The 23511-nt window shown below is 39.5% G+C and overlaps 1 protein-coding gene across 1 annotated transcript in view; it reads right to left on the bottom strand.

Annotated features, from left to right (window-relative positions):
- Positions 1-23511, bottom strand: part of FSHR (follicle stimulating hormone receptor) — a 110879-nt gene that overhangs the window by 53964 nt on the left and 33404 nt on the right. The window contains exon 2 of the mRNA XM_070741608.1: positions 5533-5604. Within this exon, the coding sequence (XP_070597709.1) occupies positions 5533-5604 (72 nt within the window). The remainder of the gene's footprint in view (positions 1-5532; positions 5605-23511) is intronic.

The raw sequence follows: 23511 nt of genomic DNA on the forward strand, positions 1-23511 counted from the left end.
TTTGGGTTTAAACTGTTAATAAAGTGGTATTTTGTAGTCTGAAAAATCAAGAGGTATATGTGTGTTTGTGTTGATTGTTTATTTATTCAATTTCTAGAGATGCATATTTCAATCAACGACTCTGGTGGGTTACCATTTAATACATACTATATATTACAATTAAAACATTTTTAAACAGTAAACCAACAAAACATCCAAAATAAATATCCATAGCAGCTGAGATACTTGACCAGTTAGCAATAAAGGCAGCAATAAAAACAGAGTCTGCGGAGAGGGGCGGCATACAAATCTAATAAATAAAATAAATAAATAAAATAAATAGGACCCTTCACATATTCAGTATCCCAAGCTTGTAAACCTAGTCAGGTTCATAGGGCCTTATTAAAGACTAACTGGTTGGGGCCTTTATAATCTCCAAAGAGATAATGTTTTATAGACCAGGGACCTCTGAAGAAAAGGCCTTTTGTTTTAGACAATGACAACTGACATTCTTTGACTGATCTCCTAGATCAGGAGTATCAAACCTGCATCGTTACGTTGACATCATGTGATGTAGTGCAAGTTTTTCAGCCTTCAGTAAAGTAGGGATGGGCATGACCAACATATGATGCATGTGACAAACCTGCATGGGCTGCGAGTTCGACACTCATATGCTGGATCATGTTGAATGGGTAGATGGATAGAAACTCCTAAAAAAAGGCAACTCATCAAGTAACCTGAGTTTTAAAGGTGACAACCAGCCCCATGAATTCTACCCAGAAGCACATGGTAACCAATGCAAGTCATACAAAAGTGGTGTCATATGCGCCAAATATCTGGCACCATTTACTGCCTGTACAGCCACGTTCTGCATCAATTACATTTCCAAATGTTCTTCAGTGGCAACTCTGCTTAGAGTGCTTTGCAGGAGGCTAAATAATGATTTCTTGGGAGATTGCAATTCTATGACTTGGTGTCTCTTCTGAGCCTTGGGGAACTAAGGCAGAAAATAAGGCAGGCTCAATGTGAGCTTACTTGAAGTGGGCAGTTTATGCAAATTGCCAAGATTCTTTAGAGAGTAGAGACAACTGATGAATCTATCTGTAAAATTTTTATATCCTATTTCATTACCTGGAAATGAGCTGCCCACCTTGTATAATAGGTGAAAAAGTGTTGATTGGGGAGGTGATACAAGATACTGTTAATCGAAAGACAAAACTCTAAATGCTAATGAGTGACTTTCTTTTGAAAATACACCAATGTGTTATGGCAACTCTCTGAAAACAGGGGTATGTAATGAATATGCAAATGAGACCAATCAACACCAGCAGCATCTGCAGATGAGAAGTAGCAATGAAATATGAAATAGCAGCTAGAATGCTATACACCCAAAATTGGAAAATGGACTCAACTCCATCTACCCTATATTTTGTCAATAAAGTATTAGAGTGTGAGGAATTGTCCAAAATGTCTTTGGAACACCAAGATAAGGATGAAAATGAATTTTATAAAATTTAGGACAGGTGATATAACTGGCTTAATCAAAATAATCATCTAAAACTATAAAAACAATAAAATGTGATTTAAAGAATAATTAACCTCTTATCTTCCCACATGGACCGGAAGGAACTGAGTGGAAATATATAATTTTAGAAATTAACCAACAAGTAAACAGATTTGAGGAATCTACCTGTTGTTGAACTGACACAAAGGAAAGAATGAAAGAAAATGTTGTCTGAAATGTATACAAATAATGTTTCAATAGAACTAAACAAGATTTGAATTACATCAAAATAGACAAAAATATGTAATTTTTACAAATCAACTAATAAGTGTATAATTTTAAATAATTTATTTGATGTTGAATTGACACAAAGGATAGAATGAAAGTAAAAGCTATCTGAAATGTTCACAAATAATGTTTTAATAGAATCAAATAAGATATGAATTGTATTAACTTAAACAAAAATACCATATATACTTAGGATGTATAAGATAATTGTATACGATCGATTGGCAGTAGAAGATAAAGGTCAAAAGGACAGTTGACAATAATGTTGAATGTCTTTGATATAAACATATATGCATATATGTGTATATATATATATGTGTGTGTGTGTGTATACAATTATATTTGTATTTTTTGTGTTTGTATGTCTGACTATTCATTTGTTTGTCTCTTTCTTTTTATGTATATATTTAATAAAGACTGTTTTAAAAAAAAAGAAATATGAAATAGCTCACAAATCAAACATATAAGCCTTAAAATAAATATTGGCAGTAGTCATGATAATTGCTGGACAGAAATGATATAATCAAGTGATATATCTGCAAATAGAACAAGAATCTCCTTGTGTGGGCTTTTTCCTCCTTCTCTATAACAACATGATTGTACATCTTCATGCACATGAGCACCAATATTAAGATGAATAGTATGCGGTTTGAAGGAAATAACTACCATATTTTTCAATGTAAAAGACGCACCTTTTAACCCCCCCCCAAAGAGCGTGAAAATTTGAGTGCATCTTATGCATCAAATGTAGCCCCACCCACCTGCTGGCCCTCATCCTTCAGAGGTTTTCAGCCTCCACGCATCACATTTTTGGGCAGTTCAAAGCGATGGAGATCCTCATTTATATTTGGAAGTTTAAAAGAAACTCTATAGGCATTTAAATGGAGTCTCCACTCCTGAGATGCCCCCGTCTTCCTACCTACAGTATTGAAAGCCTGGCTTTCTCCCAGCAAAGTCGGATAGAGAGGCAGCAGTTCAGTCCTCCTGGGTGCCATCTCATAAACACATTGCTGGGCTTCCCAGTAAGCCCCCTGTGCCTTTGCTGCCTTGGTCGGAGCCTGATTCTTGAAGCGGGAGGTAGGGACTTGTTCGGCGAAGGGGGCAGTGGGTGAGAGGCAATCATTCCTCTTTCAGCCTGTATTTCCAAAAAAGAAGAAATAAAAGACATAGCAAAGCATCCCGAAAAGAGCTTGCTGGCTTAGCTCAGCTACAGAGAGAAAGGGGGGCGGGAGTGAGAGTGAGTGAGAGAAATTTGTGTGTGTGTGTGTGTCTGCCTCTGCCATTGCCTACAGCTGTGCCTCTTCTCTTTTGGGATTTTCATCAGCCTTTTCTTCTGTTTGGAAAGCTGGGCTGCTGGAGCAATGAGTAGTGATGGACGAACCCAACGGTGTTTGGGTTCGGCAAGTTCGGATGAACTTTACGCAAAATTTGGCCGAACCCGAACTGAACCTGAACCCGAACCCGAATGGGGAATCCCACCGAGAGATTCCGGGGGCAGAGCTTTGATGTTACGTATACCGACAGGTTGCTAAGGACACCAAGGTGATCACTTCCTAGATTCCATGGAATCCAGGAAGTGATCACCTTGGCCTCCTTAGCAACCTGCTGGTGACGTCAAAGCTCCGAATGCCGAACGTGACCCCGAACTTTGCCCTAAGTTTCAAAAAGATTTGTGTTCGTGTTCGGCATACCGAACATCACAAAATTCAGTACGGACCCGAATTATCCGGGTTCGGTTTGCCCATCACTAGCAATGAGCACAACCTCCTCTCCCCCTCCTCCCCCCTTCATACCTATCACAGCCAGTCGGGGGGAGGGAAGCCTCCATTGCAGGTAGCGCAGGCAGGGCGGCAGGGCTTTCTGACAGTGAGAAGAAGCAGGGAGCAAGACAGAGAGTAACACACGCAGAAAGGTAAGGGGGAGAAAGAGCAAGAGAAACAGACCGACAAAGGGAGAAAAGTTGGCTGGAAGTGGGCGTGTCTCTTGACTTCCAAAGCCACTTGAATTCCATTTCACTGATTGCTCTTATAAGAACTCCGCTGCTGCCAAGGCTGCTTGTGAGACAGAAGGGTTTGTCCAGGCGTGTATGGTGCAAGGAATGGAGTAAACCTTGCTTTTGGAAGGCTGCTTCGGCTCTTGTTTTCCAGTGTGGGCTATGCAGTCAGAGGGGTTTCCCCCCCTCTTCCCATTACAAAGTTTCCTGGCAGGAGAACCACAGATCGCTGTCCTGGCAGCTGACCTGCAAGCAGTGCTTGATCAGGATTAGAAAGCATGGCTTCCCCCGCGTCCCACAGTCTCCTTCCTCCCTTCTGCTCCCATCCTTGCCCTTCCCAGGCACGCGCAGAGAAAGGCAAAGCAGCTGGCAGGGTAGGGGGAAAAGGCTCAGGATTGGTGGCTCCTCCATGGTGCAGCAGGCTTTGCTCAATCTGCTGGTGCCCACCTTGCCTTACACCTCTCGTGCAGTGCCCACTTCTCCAAATGAGTCCCAATTTCCTGCTTTAGGAATCGGGTTCCAACCAAGGCAGCAAAGGCTCAGGGGGCATGCCGGGAATCCTGGCAATGTGTTTATGAGATGGCAGCAGAAGGAGTGGAGCCTTCAGTACCAAGTCTCTCTTCTTTCCCCATGAAAATCATTCCCCACCCCACCCACTCCAGTTGAATGCCCATAGGGTGATAGGGTTTGTTTTAAATGTATAAAAAGATCTTTGCTGCTTGTTATCAAAGTTTGAGTGGAAATGAGGATGCTGCTGATCTTGATGCTGATAGGCAAAGGCAGAATTTCTTTTTTCCTTGTTTTGCTACCCCAAAATTAAGGTGCTTCTTATACTTCGGTGCGTCTTATACTCCAAAAAATACGGTATTAATAATGTAATGCTTCTATGTGATAAAATTCATTTCATCTGCAGTATACAAATTAGATACTTCAACACACATATGGCATGCTAGCAACCTGCTGATATGTTTAAATAAACCAATCAATCTCACAATAAATATATATTTCCCACAGAGACTTCATGAATTAAAAATCCATCCATCCTTTCAGACGAAAGGATGGCTTCAAATAGGTTCTCTCTCAGGACCTATCTGTAGAAAATGAAAATTTTGCCAGCAAGAAGAGCTTTCACAAGGAAAATGAGTTCACACCCATCCAAAGTCTCTGCTGGTAGTGAGGATGCCTGTGAGAATGAAGAGCTTAGTGGAGAGGTGCCTTAGGAGAAGCATTAAGCCTTTGGATAAGTGCAAGATGGCAAGTACAATGTTGTGCAAAGCCCAAGCCTTACATAGGATTTTGACTCCTGATGGCTGCTGCTACTTAACATTGCAAATTTCTATTCTTTCATCATTTTGGTGCTCAGCTGAGTTATATGTGTATGTATGTGTATGTGTTTATGTATGTGTATGTGCACATCTCATCTATCTTTATCTCTATCATTTATCAAGTTGCTAGATAACACTGCTTTGGAAGGCTACTTCTGTATTGCTCTCTGCAGATCATTCACTAAATCCACATCAGTATTCCAGTTTAATTCAATCTGTACCAATTTGATGGCTCTTATAATTGGATTGTCACTCTTATAAGTGTCTACTCTGTATATTGGCTGGGAATAATAGGAACTGATGTTCAGTGTATCTAGAAGGCATGAAGTTGCTCTAGGTTGGTTCAATTAAAACATTGTGGGTCTGGGAAGAGAAGGCATACAAGGGACCAAGACATGAAGATATATAAACTAGACATACTGAGTATATTTGAAAATACGTACATTTTTTCCACTTCTCCAAACCCTGAGAAAGCTCCTTTGGGGATGATTCTTATTTTGGTGAGGAAAAATATCCTGAAAGCATAAGAAGATGCATATTTTATTTATTAAGTACTGCATAATAAAACATCCCCAAAGCACAAGAAGATACATATTTTATTAAGTACTGCGTAATATTTAATTTTGATTTATTTTTTGACTAAAAAGCAACTAGGATTACATGCCAAAATATACTAAGTTATTGAGATGCTAAAAAATTTATTCAGTTTGGGGTTTCTCCTAAATCTGATAGTGAGATTCTGAAAAATGTGCACCTTTTAAAAAAACCTTGGTAATAGAAACAGAGAGGTTAAATGAATCATAGGCAAAAGAAATACAGCTAGTAGACCATGGCTCCAGTGTGATATAGCTGTCAGAATGCAGAGTTCAGAAGAAATGAAAAGGCATGAGTAAAAGACTCTGCTCAACCATGAAGATGAGAGAATGGGAAGGATAAAAAATAATAACAACCATAATAAAAATGAAATAAGTAGCAAGTTAATAACATAACAATATTGCCCTGGAAGTGGAGTAAAGACGCTGAGACATATTGTGGATTAAATAAGGGTCATTTTATTAAATTAACATAAATTTAAATAAATTTAAATACATAAATTTAAATATTTAAATTCAACATAACTAAGGACCTGCAGAGGCCAAAACTAACGGGGCGTAAATTTCTACCAGAAACTTCCTTGGCAACATTGGGCAAAAACTCCTCACTGAACCAGGTGAAGGTAGCCACCTTCACCTGGATCCAAGCCACGCCCCTTCGTTGTGTGGGAGGAGTTCACCCTCCAATCCCCGTGGGAAATTGGATCCGGTGATTCCCATGGACATCCTCTCTCCAATCCCCAATGTTGTTCCAACCTCTAGTTCCTGGAGAGAGGCGGTCCACTGACATCTAAGTGCGCCGCACCCCCTAATCAATCCAGTCTGCACTGTCAGTGTGGAATAGGTGAAAAAACGGCTGCCTCTAAAGGGGAGGCCGCAAAAAATTCCTATTCGGCCCCGAGGCGACCTCCTTAGGACACACTGTTAATAGCGGAGGGTGGGCGGGTGTTCGCTTACAGCAAGAGAAAAAACAAGGAGGACGTCCTATTCGGATCGCCCTTAAATAGGGCAATCCAGGACCTCCCCCTGTGACCAGCAGGCGGCGCGCCAACCTGGCGTGCTGCCAGAAGCCAAACTTCCGGGTTCCAAGGAACCTGGAAGTTTGGAGCTCTGCAGAGCTGCCAGCAGCGTCCCCCTGCTCCGGGGGCAATTTCGGCCGGCGGTTTAAGCCGCCGGTAATGCATTTATGAGAATCCTTTACAAAAATCATAGGCAAAAGAAAATATTTTGTATAAAATGCATACAGTAATTGGCAAGCAAAAGCCACAGTTTTAGGTTTTTTTGTGATTCTTAGAAACAGAAACGGCAAACAGACAGGCTGGAATATCATCTGAAGGATTGGCAAGAGTTGATCAGGATTCCCCAAAATTCAACAGCAGCATGCAGAACTAAAAGTTAAAAAATCTGATTGGCTTTGTGCCTGCTGCTTAAATTTGTTCGTAAAAAGGCATATCAGTTGCTTGTTTTGAGTTTGGTCTCTATGCAAATCTACTAGGCCAAATTAAAGACCTTGAACATTGCTCAGTTTAGAGATTTGGGTCTTCTATAAATAAAACAAGTGAACAATAACAAAAAACCAAAACCAAAATAGATAACAAACATCCAAAGTCAATTTAATTTTTAAAGCATAATTCCACTATAAAATATTTTTAGGCAACTAAATGGAAGATGGGATTTTTAATGATTCCAGCCTTTTAATTACATTATATTTGTATCACATGATGTACAGGAACACTATTAAATGGCCTTTCCAGAGCCATTCTCAGTGGGAATTCATCTCACTCCTTGAAATACACTGATGAATAAGATACCATTTCTGTCCGATTTATCAAAATAATTCATTCATAAGCTGATGCCAATATTCTAATATTATGCTTATTGTTTGCTAACTTTGAAAATGTTAATTTTGAGAATGGATTAAAGCTATGTTTTAAAACACAGTTTATCCATCTCAAAACATGGGACAATTGTTTAGTTTTATTTGCATAAACCTTAGATTCTACCATTTTCTTTTTTCCTTTAGTTAAATTTAAATTAAAATCAAAAGCTTTTGTTTCAATTAATAATTATTTATTATTTACTAAATTCATGTGCCACTCATGTTCTTGTCCAAGAGTTTTTCATTCAAGCCAAGAATGTTGTCTTAATATTAACCAGAGTTTAATACGAAAACCATTACATTAAATCCATGTGGGAGAATTGCTAACTGGCATTTATTTTGGGAAGGACAAAAATCACATTTTGATTGTTTGAGGGTCTATCACAGAATTGACAACAGTGAAAACAGATCTCTTAAATTTGTTTTGAATTGATACATGAAACCTATTGAATGTTTATTTTTAAAACTCCAAGTAGTAAGAGTGTCAGTGTAGTCAGTGAAGGGCTCCACTTACTTTTTCCTACCGAAGCCAGCGCCGCCGCACCCAACACATGTGCACATGCCCCCATGCAAGATATCACTTTTGCGCATGCGTCCGAAGTGATATCCCACGTGAGGATGCTCATGTGGGTGAGATTTCAGCAATTTTGACCCTTTTTTGCTTCTGCACATGCACAAAAGCAAAAAAAGAGCAAAATTTGCTGAAATCTCACCCTCAGAAGCGTCCTTGTGTGAGATTTCGCTTTTGGTGCATGTGCAGAAGTGAAATCTCACACAGGGGCGCTCACACACGTGTCAGGCATGCATGTGGCTGGATCAACCTCTGGGACCGATTAAAAAGTCCTAACGGTTCACCTATCCCATTTGTATGGGGTGGGGCCCGTCACTGAGTGTAGTATAGTATTAGCCCTAGGCAAGAAGTCCCAGATTCAAATCCATATTTGTAATCCAGTCAGGCTCTTTTATTCCAGTCTGCCTCATAGAATTGTTGTTATGGAGATATTAGAGAGATACTCCCATATAAGTTACACTGAGTTTTTTTAAAAAGGCATTGTGTAAATGCAATAAAATGTTTTATATGTACAGTAAAAAAAAGTATAATGCAGAAGCCCTGTTCGACCCATCCCTGGTACTCACTATGCTCCCACCCTGTCCAAAGTCATCAGGTGCAACAAATTCCTTAGTGAAATTTTGCTGGATCAACTCATTTGTGGCATCCAGCACCAGCTACTTGCATGGACAAATCTAACATTGGCTCTCATTTTGGATGAGCCAGGGCTGTGGAATCATCTATGAAAGCTGCTGAGTTCTTCACAAATTTGCTGTCTCTAGCACTGAAATAAAGCCACTGGCCTCAATGCACAAAGGTACCATCTATCTATCTATCTATCTATCTATCTATCTATCTATCTATCTATCTATCTATCTATCTATCTATCTATCTATCTATCTATCTATCATCTATTAGATTTTTATGCCGCCCTTCTTGAAGCAACTTGGAGTGGCATACAACATTGTAAATGTAAACAATGTATGTGAGAAATCTAATTATTTAAAAAGGCATACATAATTAATAAAAATCTAAAAACTCTTATGCAGTCAACCGCATTAATACAATTCAATCATTCATATCAGCTGGGGACAATCTCGTGGCTCATGGTCCCAATACCCACTGGTAGAGGTAGGTCTTCAGAGCTTTATGAAAGACCAGGAGGGAGGGGGCGGTATGTATCTCCAGAGGGAGTTCATTCCAGAGGGCTGGGGCTGCCACAGAGAAGGCTCTTCCCCTAGCTGATATTGTCTGGCCAATGGGACCTGGAGAAGGCCAACTCTGTGGGACATTGAGTTAGCAGAGATGAAGAACTCTGCTGCACAGACTGAAGGCACTGCCTTGAACCAGAGCCAGAAGTCTGGATCAATTGTTAGACTACCACATAGCTGAACATGGCATTCACCCACTGAAGGTAACTTCTGGGCCTTCCATGATGATCTCATCCCAAAAAGACCAGTTGGAGCTCCTTTCTTGAGCTCCTAACATTTAAAGACTGTTCCTAAAAACAAGGCTACCATTGTGGATTCTCTGCACAGGTTTCTGGCAAAAAACACTGCTTGGGTTTGGGGACCCAGGGAAGTCGAGGCCTTTAGGGCTGTCAAGCGACTTTTGATAGCTGAGAAGTTTCCTGATACAATATAATACAATGCTTCTCCTGGTCCTTGTTTGTGAATCCTCCCCCTTTGGTGTTGGGGTTGTTTTAAGCCACAGACTTCCATATGGAACTGAATACCAGTCGCGTAATATTACAGGGCCCCATGCTGAGAGGACCTATAGCCAGCTGGGGTAAAAAAAATCCATGAATATCTGTGTTGGAAGGATTTTGCTTTGGTTACAGACCACAAGCCTCTGTTGGGACTTCTTCTAAACTACATCTTTAAAAAATATATTTATTTTTAATTTTTATACTTTTCACCCTTAACCCCCCCTCCCTTCCCTCAGTTCTTTCTTATTCATAGGCCCAGCCAGGTCAGAGTTCTAGACAATTTCTAAACTGCATCTAAACATCTAAACATTAGACTACAGCTAAACACAACCACTATGGTTCTTAAGGATGTTTAATAGTGCAAGATTTACTAAATTAGTAACGTACTTTGCTTCATTTCGGTGTATTGAAATAAAGAGACTCTGACCTATATAACATCGAAAAACAGGACTCAAATATGTATGAATCAGAGCATTGTGACTGATTCTAAAGATCTCAGTTAAAAGAGATGAAAAATGCTACCACTGTAATATCCTCATACAAATCTACAGTACAGTATGTCTGTAACTGAAGAACTGTCTATTTTTCAGGTCACTATGCTTGAAAAAACATATAGATGGTAAAAGTGCTGCTGAGAAAAACCAAGATTATTAGGGAAGTTTAAAAATGTTCCTGGCAAGAAATTAGCTTCAATATTTGTGATTCTTTAGCTTGGGAAAAAAGATGTGTGAGAAAGAACATGAGTGAGGTGGATGAAATCATTCACAACATGGAGAAGATAGATAGGAAGAACTTTCTTCCCTTTCTCAGACATTAAGACCAGCAGTCATCCAGTCAAACTGATTGAAAGAAGATTTAGTGCAGACACAAGCAAGCTTTTCTTCACATAGCACATAATTAACCTGTCCAAACTGTGGTTTTGGACCCACCTTGGATGACTTTAAAGAAGAATTGGATAAATTCATGTTGGACAAGTCTATTATGGGCTGCTAGATAGTTGTCTGGGAGTTGGGGGTGGTGTGCCTCCAGATAATTGCAGGGAAATAGTTTTGTGAGAAATATGTCTCTGTTTCCTGCGACACAAGCCCCCCAGAGGCATCTACATGGTTACTATACAACCAGAAAGCCAAACTGGGATGGGCTTTAGCTGATCTAACATGGCTGTTCTTATATTCTAATACCTTAATATAATAAGTGAACCCAGCCATTGATTATGGCAGATTGAATGAAACAGACAGGGTTTAAAATTAAAACAAGTTGATTCTGACAACTGTGAATAGCCATTGATTAGACCACTTCACCAGGTTTCACAATCACTTTTTCTCCCTAGAAGTGAGAATCCTCCTCTGAAGCCACTTCTAATATAAAGATGATATCATCGGTTAACTACTTTTCACAACCTGCTTCCCCTTAGGGGTGACAGCTAATTGTTTCTTGAATTACCGCACTTCTTGCCTCAGCAATCTTGCTTTGATAGATGCATCTTCACTTTTATCTCTTCAGAGCACAGATTTTTTTTTCTAATAGCAACCGTGAATCAATTTTTCTTTGCAATATTGTTTTAAAATATTTTTTTCTTTTTATACTCCATCCATTTCTCACTTAGCCCTGGATAGGGTGAGTGACTCTTGACTTGATTCTATCTGGTGCATAATGTTACTGATCATGCCTGCAGCCTCAGAGGCAAAATTCATAGCTCTGCAGCAGGGGCATATTCTTCTGGAGCATGTCCTGATGACTTGAGGTTGTACATCCACATGCCATATACTGGTGCTTTTGCAATCCACATTATATGAAATAATATCCCCAGGAATATTTATTATTAAAAGGAAACTGTTGACTTAAGCTGGAAGTTCCCTGTAATGAGCTCTGTAATAATAGATTTTGCTATTGTGATCCGACAGAAAAAACATATAGCCCCTCCCTCGAACAAAGCTGAAGGGATCAGATCCTGTGGCCTAGAGGTTAATTCTCTGTCTTACAAGGCAGAAGCCACGGGATCAAATCCCAGTAAGAGTATGGCTAGTTGATGAGGCCAGAACAAGGCCGAAATAGTGCTATCCTTGTCTCCCTTAATTTTAAAAATTCAGCAAAAACATGTGATACATACAGAATATAGTTTGTCGGCTATGAATAAATTAGCTGCCTTGAAATGGCCCTGGGTTGGGCCTAGAGGCAAAAAGGAACTGTGTGACTCTCCTTCAATATACCAGGGTGATCCGACAGAAAAAACATATAGCCCCTCCCTGGTACAAAGCTGAAGGGATCAGATTCTGTAGCCTAGAGGTAAATTCTCTCCCTTATATGGTGCACAATGTACCCATGCCCCCACAGTTTCCTCACAGTTCAAAAGGAGGCATCAAGAAGTGAAAGGCAAAAGGCGGCCTGGATGAAACTGCAGGGAAACCATGGGGTGAAGCGAAAGCCAGGCAGGAGAGAAGCGCAGGGGTAGGTCGTCAAAGGGGCATGATTTATTTGCATTATGAGAAGGAGGAGCCCCTCAGCACTTCCTTCTGCCAAGCGGCCTGCTGTTCCTCACGCCTCATTGCTACAAGCCTAAACTTGTAAGGTGACCAGATGTCCAATTTTTTAAAAATTGGGACTTTTAAAAAACGCCACGGGATGCGGGACAAATGGTTCAAAAGCGGGACTGTCCCGCCAAAAGCAGGATGTATGGTCACCTAATGTAAGCCCACATATTCAACATGTGCTAATATGTCTTTAAAAATCTGTATAACTTCATTTTTAAATTGGTTTTTTAAAATCATATTATGTCTGTCTGTCTGTCTGTCTGTCTGTCTGTCTGTCTGTCTGTATGTATGTATGTATGTATGTATGTATGTATGTATGTATGTATGCATATAGTTCTGTGATGAAGTGAAACTGGTACTGTTGTCTGTGCTTGGGAAAAGCAGGTGCACCCAGCAGAAACAGTTCCCACTCCAGCTTCTTAAAACCCAGCACTGCTCTTGTTTTACAGGCTGTAAAAGTTTATAACTCGGAAACCTGAGATGGGCTCATGCATTCATTCATTTGCTCTCTTGCTCACTCACAAATTTACTCATAAGCATCCATACCAGCCTTCCAACTGCCTGGCTGATTGGGCTACACACTGCATTTCAAGTCCAGAGGTAGCTTCATCCCATCCAGACCCTCATTAGTCCTAGCAGGATGGAGAACAATAGCCTGTTGTTGGGGAAGGCTATGAAGCATTGTATGGAAATCTGCTATTTATTTATTTTATTTATTCATTTGTCCAATACACAAGTACATAGGAAGAAAATAGACATGTGATAATATAAAAAGGGTGAAAGTGGGCTTAGAGGAGAGGAAATATGACAGGAAGAGAATATATAAGATAGGTGAAAGAAAGGAAAGACAATTGGACAGGGGACGAAAGGCACACCAGTGCACTTATGTACGCCCCTTACTGGCCTCTTAGGAATCTGGAGAGGTCAATCGTGGAGAGTCTGAGCGAGAAGTGTTGGGGGTTAGGGGTTGACACAATTGAGTCCGGTAATGAGTTCCACGCTTTGATAACTCGATTGTTGAAATCATATTTTTTACAGTCAAGTTTGGCGCGGTTCGTATTGAGTTTGAATTTGTTGTGTGCTCTTGTGTTGTTGCGGTTGAAGCTGAAGTAGTCATTAACTGGTAGGACATTGCAGCATATGATCTTGTGGGCAATACTCAAATCATGTTTTAGACGCCGTAGTTCTAGGCTTTCTAGGCCTAGGATTGTAAGTCTATTTTCGTAGGATATTCTGTTTCGAGTGGAGTCCTTGGAAAGTAAAGAACCCTCACGAGTGGTGACAAGGATAGGATCTCAAAAGCATGCACATCTCTTAAGAAAAAAGAAAGAAATGACGGGAGGATGGACACGAAGAATTGCAAAGGAAAAAGGGAAGAGAGAAAAGCTCAAAAATGCATTTTATTAAGCTAGTTTCCCTTCTCAAGTACACAGAAGCCACTGGACAAGAACATCTAGATTCATCTATCTGTACTGCTAGTGCAGAAGGGGTTGTAGGCCCCTGTGTTAGGGATATAAAAATCTTCAAATTAATTATGTCTGAATATGTGTCAGTGTTATCTAAATGGACGAAAGAAAGTTGGGGAAGCTAGGTCCCAAAAATGTCAAGAAAATGGGTTCTCAAACTTTGCAATGTAGATTGTAACTCTAAAATTTTAATATAAATGTCCCTTCTTATCACCATGGGATCACAAATGCAGGCATCTATTCTAAGTAATCAAATTTAACTGAAGTTAATTTGGAACTGTTGAAAAATGCAGTGATTTTGAAATGTAAAATTCTTCCATATAAAGAATTCCCCTTGAGCTGGGTAGCATTTTTTGATAATAAAATATTAGATAATTTGGTTCTCACTGTTTTACTCAAAGAATGGAAAACATAAGGAGAAACAGTTTGACATCCCTCTTGAATGTGGATATTGGGAAGAATATGAGTGCTGAAAAGGAGCTCTTTGCCTTTAACTTTTTCCACTGTCTTTTCAATTGTTTGCCATTCAAAATACTGCTGATGTGGAAAACAGATAATTAAAACAATTTTAAAAGCATTAACTAAGAAGTATGAGCTTCAGTCCTAAATCCACCAATCCATTTCTACTTGGAATGAAGTGGTATGATAACAATTTTGTGCTAAATGTCCTGCTAAGCTAAATAGACATAGAAATTGGAAGACTATTTATTTATTTATTTATTTATTCATTCATTCATTCATTCATTCATTCATTCATTCATTCAATTATTAGATTTGTATGCCGCCCCTCTCCGTAGACTTGGGGTGGCTCACAGCAACAATAAAACAATGTACAACAAATCTAATAATGTAAAAACACTAAAAACCCCATATACATACACATAACCATACCATGCATAAACTGTATAGGCCCGGGGGAGATGTCTCAATTCCCCCATGCCTGATGGCAGAGATGGGTTTTAAGGAGTTTGCGAAAGGCAAGGAGGGTGGGGGCAGTTCTAATCTCCGGGGGGAGCTGGTTCCAGAGGGTCGAGGCTGCCACAGAGAAGGCTCTTCCCCTGGGTCCCGCCAAATGACATTGTTTAGTTGATGGGACCCGGAGAAGGCCAACTCTGTGGGACCTAACCGGTCGCTGGGATTCGTGCGGCAGGAGGCGGTCCCGGAGATATCCTGGTCCGATGCCATGAAGGGCTTTATAAGTCATAACTAAGACTTTGAATTGTGACCGGAAACTGATCGGCAACCAATGCAGACTGCGGAGTGTTGGTGTAACATGGGCATACCTAGGGAAGCTTTTCCTCTATAACAGGGGTGTCAAACTCACGTTGTCATGGCAGTGTCACGTGATGTATTGGGACTTTTTCCCCTTTGCTAAACTGAGCGTGGGAATGTGTAGTGTATGATACATCTGGCCCATGGGCCAGGAGTTTGACAACCCTCATTTATAAGTTACAATTAGGCAGAACCAGCTGCTGTTTTCTGGAGTTAAGACATCAGTTCATATTTTTCCTTGGGAAAAAGGAGGATCCTGTTAGAATTGGGGCTCTGGCTTATGCATGCAAAGTCCAACACTTGCCAGACATCTCAGGAGTTTTCTTTCCAGTCTGGATCATCAGGAAAAAATGAGATTTTGATTTACTTCTAATTCAGTGATTCTCAACCTTTCTAATGCCGAGACTCCTTAATACAGTTCCTTTTGTTGTGGTGACACCCAAAGTCTAGCACCAGTTCTCCCAACAGAGCTTTAAGCTGATTGGCAGGAAGATCAGAGGGATACCCCCACTGTAAGTGTCTGATTGGTCAGATTGTAAAAATATGTTCCAAGGTGCCAGAATAGAAGCTTTAGTTCCTAACACCATGGGAAATTTGTCTTTTCCCATGGTCTTAGGCGACCCCTGTGAAACAGTCATTTGACCCCCCCCCAAAGGGGTCCCAACCCCCATGTTGAGTACAAGTACACTAGAGTGCCTTCCGTCCCCTGTCCTTTTGCTCTCCTATATCTCCTATACCTTTCTTCTGTTCCTATATCTCTTCTTCTATTTTTTCATTGATATATTCCATTACTATACCTTCTTTTCTATTATTTCTTAGATATATTTTACTATGAGTATCTCCTCTATAACCTTCATCATGTATTTTACTATGTGTATATAGATATATACCAAGTAAAACCCTCATTGTGTATTGGACAAAATAAATAAATAAATAAATAAATAAATAAATAAATAAATAAATAAATAAATAAATAAATAAACCACTGTCCTAATGTGTGGTTTAACTCCAAGATGTCACTTAGTGGTAACTAGTTTCTTTGTTTCTTTGCAGTTATTTAAACAGATAAAACCAAAAACAGGCTCATAAGAAGGTAGGTAATTTTTTATCCCTTCGCCAGTTAGGTAAAGAGCAACCTGATCCAAACCTCTTTTCTAAAAACTTCATTAACATCTCTGTGTAATTTTCCTGGCAACAATACAAATGCTGTTGCCCTTTCTTTCTTCAGTGAAGATATTTTTTTATCTTAGTTTACCTTCATAGTCCTCAGAGGTTTCCTGTGCAACTGCTTCTGAGGTCTGACCTCACTTAGTTTTGCAAAATCAGTCACTTAGCTATTTCTGTATGCTTAGTGGCTCAGGGACCTTTGGCTGATTCCAAGCAAACTGTGATTTCAGGCAGATTGGTTGCACTGAGATCAAAGAAGTATATCACTGTTTTCTGCCAATACAGAGACCAATCAGGGAGTGTGCTGCGAAATAACTGTTGTTCTGAGAGCAAGGGGCTAAAATACAATTCCTGCCAACACATAATTGATTTTTTTAAAGATCTAACATTCCCTTAGTCAGTCAGTCCTTCTGCATCTCACCAGCATTATCTGTCATTCCAAAATAAAAGTACCTTCAGTTAGGCATGATTTGAATGAAATGTGGAGATTTGCCCCAGTATTAATACAACTGAAATAACAACACAACACAGAAATATACTCATTAAAACATGGGAAGAATGCCTCTGAAGTCAATGAAAAAAGTTGAATCAGTAGTGGTTAAAGGGCAAATTGTCTATTAAAATCAAAGAGTCACAGATATCATGAACAGTCTTTGGACAGAAAGCTAAGATTAATTCATATAAATAGAATAACACTGAGCTTACTATCATGAGGATATTGTGTAGTGATATAGTTGCTCAGAAAGGCAGACGGGGTGCATAGTTAATCCTTCCACTTCCTCATTTTTCCTCCCAGCTGTTCTGCTCGGTATCATGGCAAACATTGAGTAAAAAAATATAATCCAAGAGAAGGATATCCATCCATGTAAGAGGAAGGTTCTGATCAGGGCCAGGTTGAGCTTTTTCCACTTTGTCCAATTTATAACCTTTCGATAGGACTGGGATTCCCCAAACTATTTCTGATTGTCGAACACATTTTTAAAATATATATGCAGCATCCATTCCCCATGAAAGAAATACTATTTCATATTACTGGTTCCTTTTTATGATATTGGTGGTAATTTACAAAAAATGCTGTTCCTTAATTTACACTTATTTATTACAAAGAGTGCATGATTTAAATTGCAAGGCTATTTTATAAAATGACAATAAGTATTTATCATTATATTCACAGAGGCCTCTCCCCTCTGTCCCCCTGTTCATAACTGAGTTGCAGAGGTCTGGAGGTAATCTTCCTTCAGAGTTATACTGAACTCTCTCCAGGGGTGGGTTCAATGATGGGCTACCAAAAATTTTACTACCGCACTGTGGGCATGGCTTATGCATTTTGTTTCAACATCTTTCAGTGTAAATTGGGTGTTCTAGGGTGGAGCTCCATTTTTGCTACCCCACTGCGTTTCCCCCTCCATCCGGGCAGTAGCCCATCCCTGGGTGGGTTCCAATTTACCTCGCTGCTGGTTCACTTCCTCCCATGCCTTGTGGGCGTGTACGCAGATGCGCAGTGCAAAAAACTCTGGCATTTTTTTTTAAAAGCCAAAACCAAAATGGCGATGCATCCACAGTGCCAGAAAATTAGCTTCTGGGCATGCGCAAAATAAAATAAATAAATAAATAAATATTTTAGAAAAACAAAAACAAGATGGCAGTGCCCATAGACTAGCACTGAGCAATCTGGTTTGGTGATGTCATCATGATGTCACCAGTGGGTTGTTACCAGTTTGAGAAAACTGGTCCGAACCTGGAGGAACTTACCTCTGACTCTCTCATCAAGGTTATTACAGGAGAAATGAATTTTGATTAAAACCATTTTCACTTATCAAAATTCAAGTCAAGTCTTGAAGACTGATTATATTTTCCAATCTTTTCTGATAGCCATATCTCTGTTTTAATAATTTCCAATATTCTTTAAATAATGTTTCTTCTTAACTAGTTGCACGGCTTTCAGAGCAGCAAGTGATACAGCATGTGCACATTGCCAAAAAACAGGGGATAGATCTGCATAAATGATGCATATGCTTATTAAAATATATTGGTGTACAATGAGAAACGTTTTATTTTTTATATTCCTCCCCCCAGTTTAAGGAACTCCCAGTGACTTCCACAATATTTTCCCATCATTTTGTTCTCAGAAGTAGAGTAGAGTAAATAGAATAGAATAGAATAGAAAATAGAATAGAACAGAACAGAATAGAATAACATAGTCTAACAGAGTTGGAAGGGACCTTGAAGGTCTTCCAGTCCAACCCCCTGCTTCGATAAGAAATTCTATGACATTTCTGACAAATGGTTATCCAATCTCTTCTTAAAAACTTCCAGTGTTGGAGCATTCACATATTCTGGAAGCATGTTGTTCCACTGATTAATTGGGAAGTAGGAAAATATATTGGTTAAAGATTGGATGATTGGAGAAATGGGCTAAGGGTGGAATTGAACCTGTGAGTCTTGAGATGGACATGCTGTGCTCAAATTCCTAGCAGAAAAGATGAAAAGTTGCTAGCAGCAGCCCCACCCCCCGACTGATTAGCACTAGGTAAGTCAGTGCCAATCATGAAAGACGCACACACAAGGGAACAGCAACATTCAACTACCAGCCAATAATCTACCTCCTTACAACATGGAAAGTCCTATTGGACATTATATTTGTAAAATTGTAGAACTATATTAACCAGTACAACCGTACAAAAATAGGGTTGTCAAACTTGATTTCATTGAGGGCCGCTTCAGGGTTGTGTTTGACCTTGGGGGACTGGGTTGGGCGTGGCCAAGGTGGGCATGACCAGGTCAACATCACTTATGTTGGGAGTGCTTGTGATGGCCTGGGACTCTGCCAGAGAAAATGGGTTATCATCTGATTTTAAAAAGGGTTCTTGGGAAGAGGAACAATACAGAGAGTTTATCTGTCTCAGTCACTACAGATTGCCCGGACAAAAGTATACATGCATTCTAATGTACAAAATTGCTTTTCATATACAGTCTATTCATCACTATGATGGGAAACTTTGTTACATAATTAATGAATGGGAAATTAAGAGGAACCCAAATAAAAACAGAATATTGTATTGGTGTTTCTGCTAAAATCTGGGACATCACAAAATAATTCAGCAACTTGCCCTTCAGCAAATAGATTTAGTCATGAAAAACATGATTCTCTCAGTCTCAACACCGATAACCTAAAAAAGAGTTTATCAGGACAAAGAATTCAATGTTTGTTTTAATCATGCACCATGCAGAACTATTCCATTTGTGCGACTCTGTGCTCAAGGCTGCAATTGTAAGCGATTAAAATTGAAGATGGAAACACTTTTTCATGCACCACAATCACAATAAATAATTTGTTTTCAATCTCCCTCAAGGAAAAGAAAGGTGACTGGAAAAATTAAGGTTTAATGCACAGGCTAATTTTAAATAATTCTTAACTATTGCATCATCATATCTGGAACATTATTTTTTGAAACTCTTGAAAATGTACCTACTGAGATTTTTGCACTTTTCCAGCTTTAGCACAATGTCATTTAATAACAGTGACACTGAATACCTTCCTGCTATATTACTGTATAGTGACAGCCAGGATGGGACAAGTTGGCTGAGTCATTTTGGGATAGTCATGCTCTCTCAATTCTGGATAGTCAAAAAGCATCTATCTAGCAATAGCAATAGCCCTTATGTACCATTCCATAGTGCTTTACAGCCCTCTCTAAGCAGTTCACAGAGTCAGTGTGTTACCCCCAACTATCTGAGTCCTCATTTTACCAACCTCAGAAGTGTGGAAGCCTAAGTCAACCTTGCGCTATTCAGAATTGAATGAGTAGCCTCCAGGACTCCATTATAAGCATTGTGGTACTACAGCTCTATCAACACACACACACACACTGTGTCAGGCCAGCCTTTGAATTCACATATTAACCTGGGGCCTGACACATACATTGAGCCATACTGTCCATAATTTATTGTGAAAAGGCCCTCATCCTGCAATGGATTTATTCAGGCTGGGGATATTGACAATAACAATAACAAAGGATTGCTTTGGTTAGATAGACAGTGCTATATATATTTAATAAACAAACAGCATACACACAAACACACACAGAGAGATTCCTCTTGGATAGGACAATGACTAACTGCATTTGAACCTGCTTAGTTTTTTTAATATATGCTAAAGTCGTCTAGATACTCACACCTGTGACAGACCTACTAAATTCATAGCCATACACTGATTGGTACATTAAAACTGATATCCAGTACACCTCTTTATTAACAAAGCAACAAGCAATAAGTCATTCTTATCTATCTATCATCTATCTATCTATCTATCTATCTATCTATCTATCTATCTATCTATCTATCTATCTATCTATCTATCTATCTATCTATCTATCTATTTGTTTTCGTAGATTTTCACGGGTACAGGTATGACGGTCTTGGTATATTCGGGTTTCTTCCCGTGTAGGATTTGGAAATTTCTGGCAATGTTTCGACGAGGTCTCACTCGTCATCTTCAGGCTGGCGTTTCTGTCCTTGTTCTCAGGCGAACACTGCGAGACCTGAGCTGCATTCCTTCTATAAATACTGGTGGCTGGGTGTGGTTTGATGGCTCAGCAATTGCCTGCTGTGTAGAAACTTCCTGGTGAGTCAGTGGGGTAACAATTGGGGTCGTTGATGTAGCTGAGGTATGCTGATTAGTTAATGGTTGTAGATTAGGCGTGATATCCTGAGTAGTTGGAACTTGCAGGCTACTTGATTGTTTTACAATGTGTGTTCTGAGTCTGGTTTCTATGGCTGGGATACGTTTGAGGGCTGGTTTCCAGATGTCTGGTAAGCGAGAGGTATCATCCCGCTTGTTCATATTTTGGGGATGTTTTTCTATCTCGATGGCTTCCATGATTATTCTGTTGCTGTAGTGTTCTGTTTTGGAAATTAATTTGGTACTGTCGAAATCAATTTCATGTCCTGTAGTTTTGAAGTGTTGGAAAAGGGAGGAGGTTTTTTCTTTTTTCTTTAATGCATTCTTATGTTCTGCAACACGTGCATTTACTCTCCTGTTCGTTTGTCCAATATATGTGGCTGGGCAGATTTTACACGGTATTTGATAAACTCCTTGGTTTTCTAGTTGGATATTGTCTTTCGGGTTTCTTAGGATGTTGGTTATTTTTTAATCTGTACCGAAGGCTGTCTTGATGTTGTGTTTGCGGAGAATTTTACTGATTTTATCTGTGGTGCCTTTGATGTAAGGGAGGAGGGCGATGCCATTGTCCTGTTCTGTGTCTTGGTTCTTGGGGGGTGTCTCTTTTTGGATTAACCCTGCTGTTCTGTTCGGGTCGTATGTGACCCGAAACCAAGTTTGAGTCCCCTGTAAAACATTTTCCCTGCATATCTGAAACTTGAAATTTCATGACTTTTCATCATTTCAGGGGTTCTCTCTATGAGAAATTTTTTTGGGGGGTGGGGGGCTTAGTTTTTGCTGGGCAAAAAAAGTTACAAATCTTCTGTTCGGGTCACATATGACCCGGACCGAAAACTCTTCATTTGAAGTGCTTATGTTTGGACAATTTGAAAACTTTTTTCACTTGGAAAGTAGTCTGAACATTTCTGCACACAATGATATGAAAATTGAAATGAAAAAAGTAAATCTTATTGGTTTATTTTGCGGATATAATGCATGCCCCCCCCGTTTTTGTGAATTTGTTTCAATTTATGGATAGTTTTGCTTGCAAAATCCATTCTATTTTACTAAAGTTGGTGTGGGATTGGTAGCTTGAACATTTCTGAATATAAGAAAAATAGAAATGAACTGAAAAAAATGATTCTTATTGGTTTATTTTTGAATATAAAACCATATTGTCTTGTACTCGAGTATAAGCCTACTCGAGTATAAGCCTATTTGAGTATAAGCATGGGGGCCCATTTATGTGCAAAATAAACCAATATGCATCAATTTTTCCAGTTCAATTTTCATATCATTATGTTCAGAAATGTTCAAGCTACAAATCTCACACCAACTTTAGTAAAATAGAATGTATTTTGCTAGCAAAACTATCCATAAAGTGAAGACTATTTCAAAAAAAAAAAGGGGGGGGCATGCATTTCATCAACAAAATAAACCAATATGCATCAATTTTTCCAGTTCAATTTTCATATCATTATGTTCAGAAATGTTCAAGCTACCAATCCCACACCAACTTTAGTAAAATAGAATGGATTTTGCAAGCAAAACTATCCATAAATTGAAATAATTCACAAAAACGGGGGGGGGGGTGCATTATATCCGCAAAATAAACCAATAAGATTTACTTTTTTCATTTCAATTTTCATATCATTGTGTGCAGAAATGTTCAGACTACTTTCCAAGTGAAAAAAGTTTTCAAATTGACCAAAATAAGCACTTCAAATGAAGAGTTTTCGGTCTGGGTCGTATGTGACCCGAACATAAGATTTGTAACTTTTTTCGAACAGAACAGCAGGGTTAAGTTGTTGATTGCCTCTCTTTGGAATCCATTGGAAATTAATACATTTGTGAGACTGTGTAATTCAGGTTCCAGGTGGTCTTTGTCGGCTAGGCGTTTGGTTCTGGAAATGAGGGTCTTGGCTACGGAATTGATCTGTGCGGGGTGGTGGTGGGATTTTGCGTTCAAGTAGCGGTTGGTGTGTGTCTTCTTCTGGTAGACGGTGTGTCCTAGGGAGCCATCGGGTTTTTTGTAGATTAGGACATCCAGGAAGGGAAGTTTGTTGTTGGTTTCTATTTCCATGGTGAATTGTATTTTGGGGTGTAGGCTGTTGAGATGTGTGAGAAAGCTGTCCAGTTTTTCTTTCCCATGTGGCCAAATTACGAAGGTGTCATCTACATATCTAAGCCAGAGTTTGGGTTTGTATTCAGATTTGTCCAAGGCATTGGTTTCAAAATATTCCATGTATAAGTTTGCGATGACGGGTGACAGGGGTGATCCCATGGGGGCTCCTTCTATCTTTTTGTATCTTTGTCCATTGTGGATGAAGTATGTATTCATCAGGCAGTGGTTGGTCAGGTCTAAGATGTGCTTCGGGGGGTTGTATTTGTTTTGGATGGCTGTCAGGGCTTCTTTGATAGGCACTTGGGTGAAGAGAGATATGACATCGAAGCTTACGAGAAGGTCACTGGGTTGTAGGTTTTGTTCCTTTATGATTTCTATGAAGTGGAATGAGTTTTGTACATGAGACATGATGGATTCTGTGTAGGGCTGGAGTTGTTTGGCGAGAAATTTGGCAAGATTCTGTAGGGGTGA

This window comes from Erythrolamprus reginae, chromosome 1, assembly GCF_031021105.1.
Source record: "Erythrolamprus reginae isolate rEryReg1 chromosome 1, rEryReg1.hap1, whole genome shotgun sequence".
In the NCBI taxonomy this organism is placed as follows: Eukaryota; Metazoa; Chordata; class Lepidosauria; order Squamata; family Dipsadidae; genus Erythrolamprus; species Erythrolamprus reginae.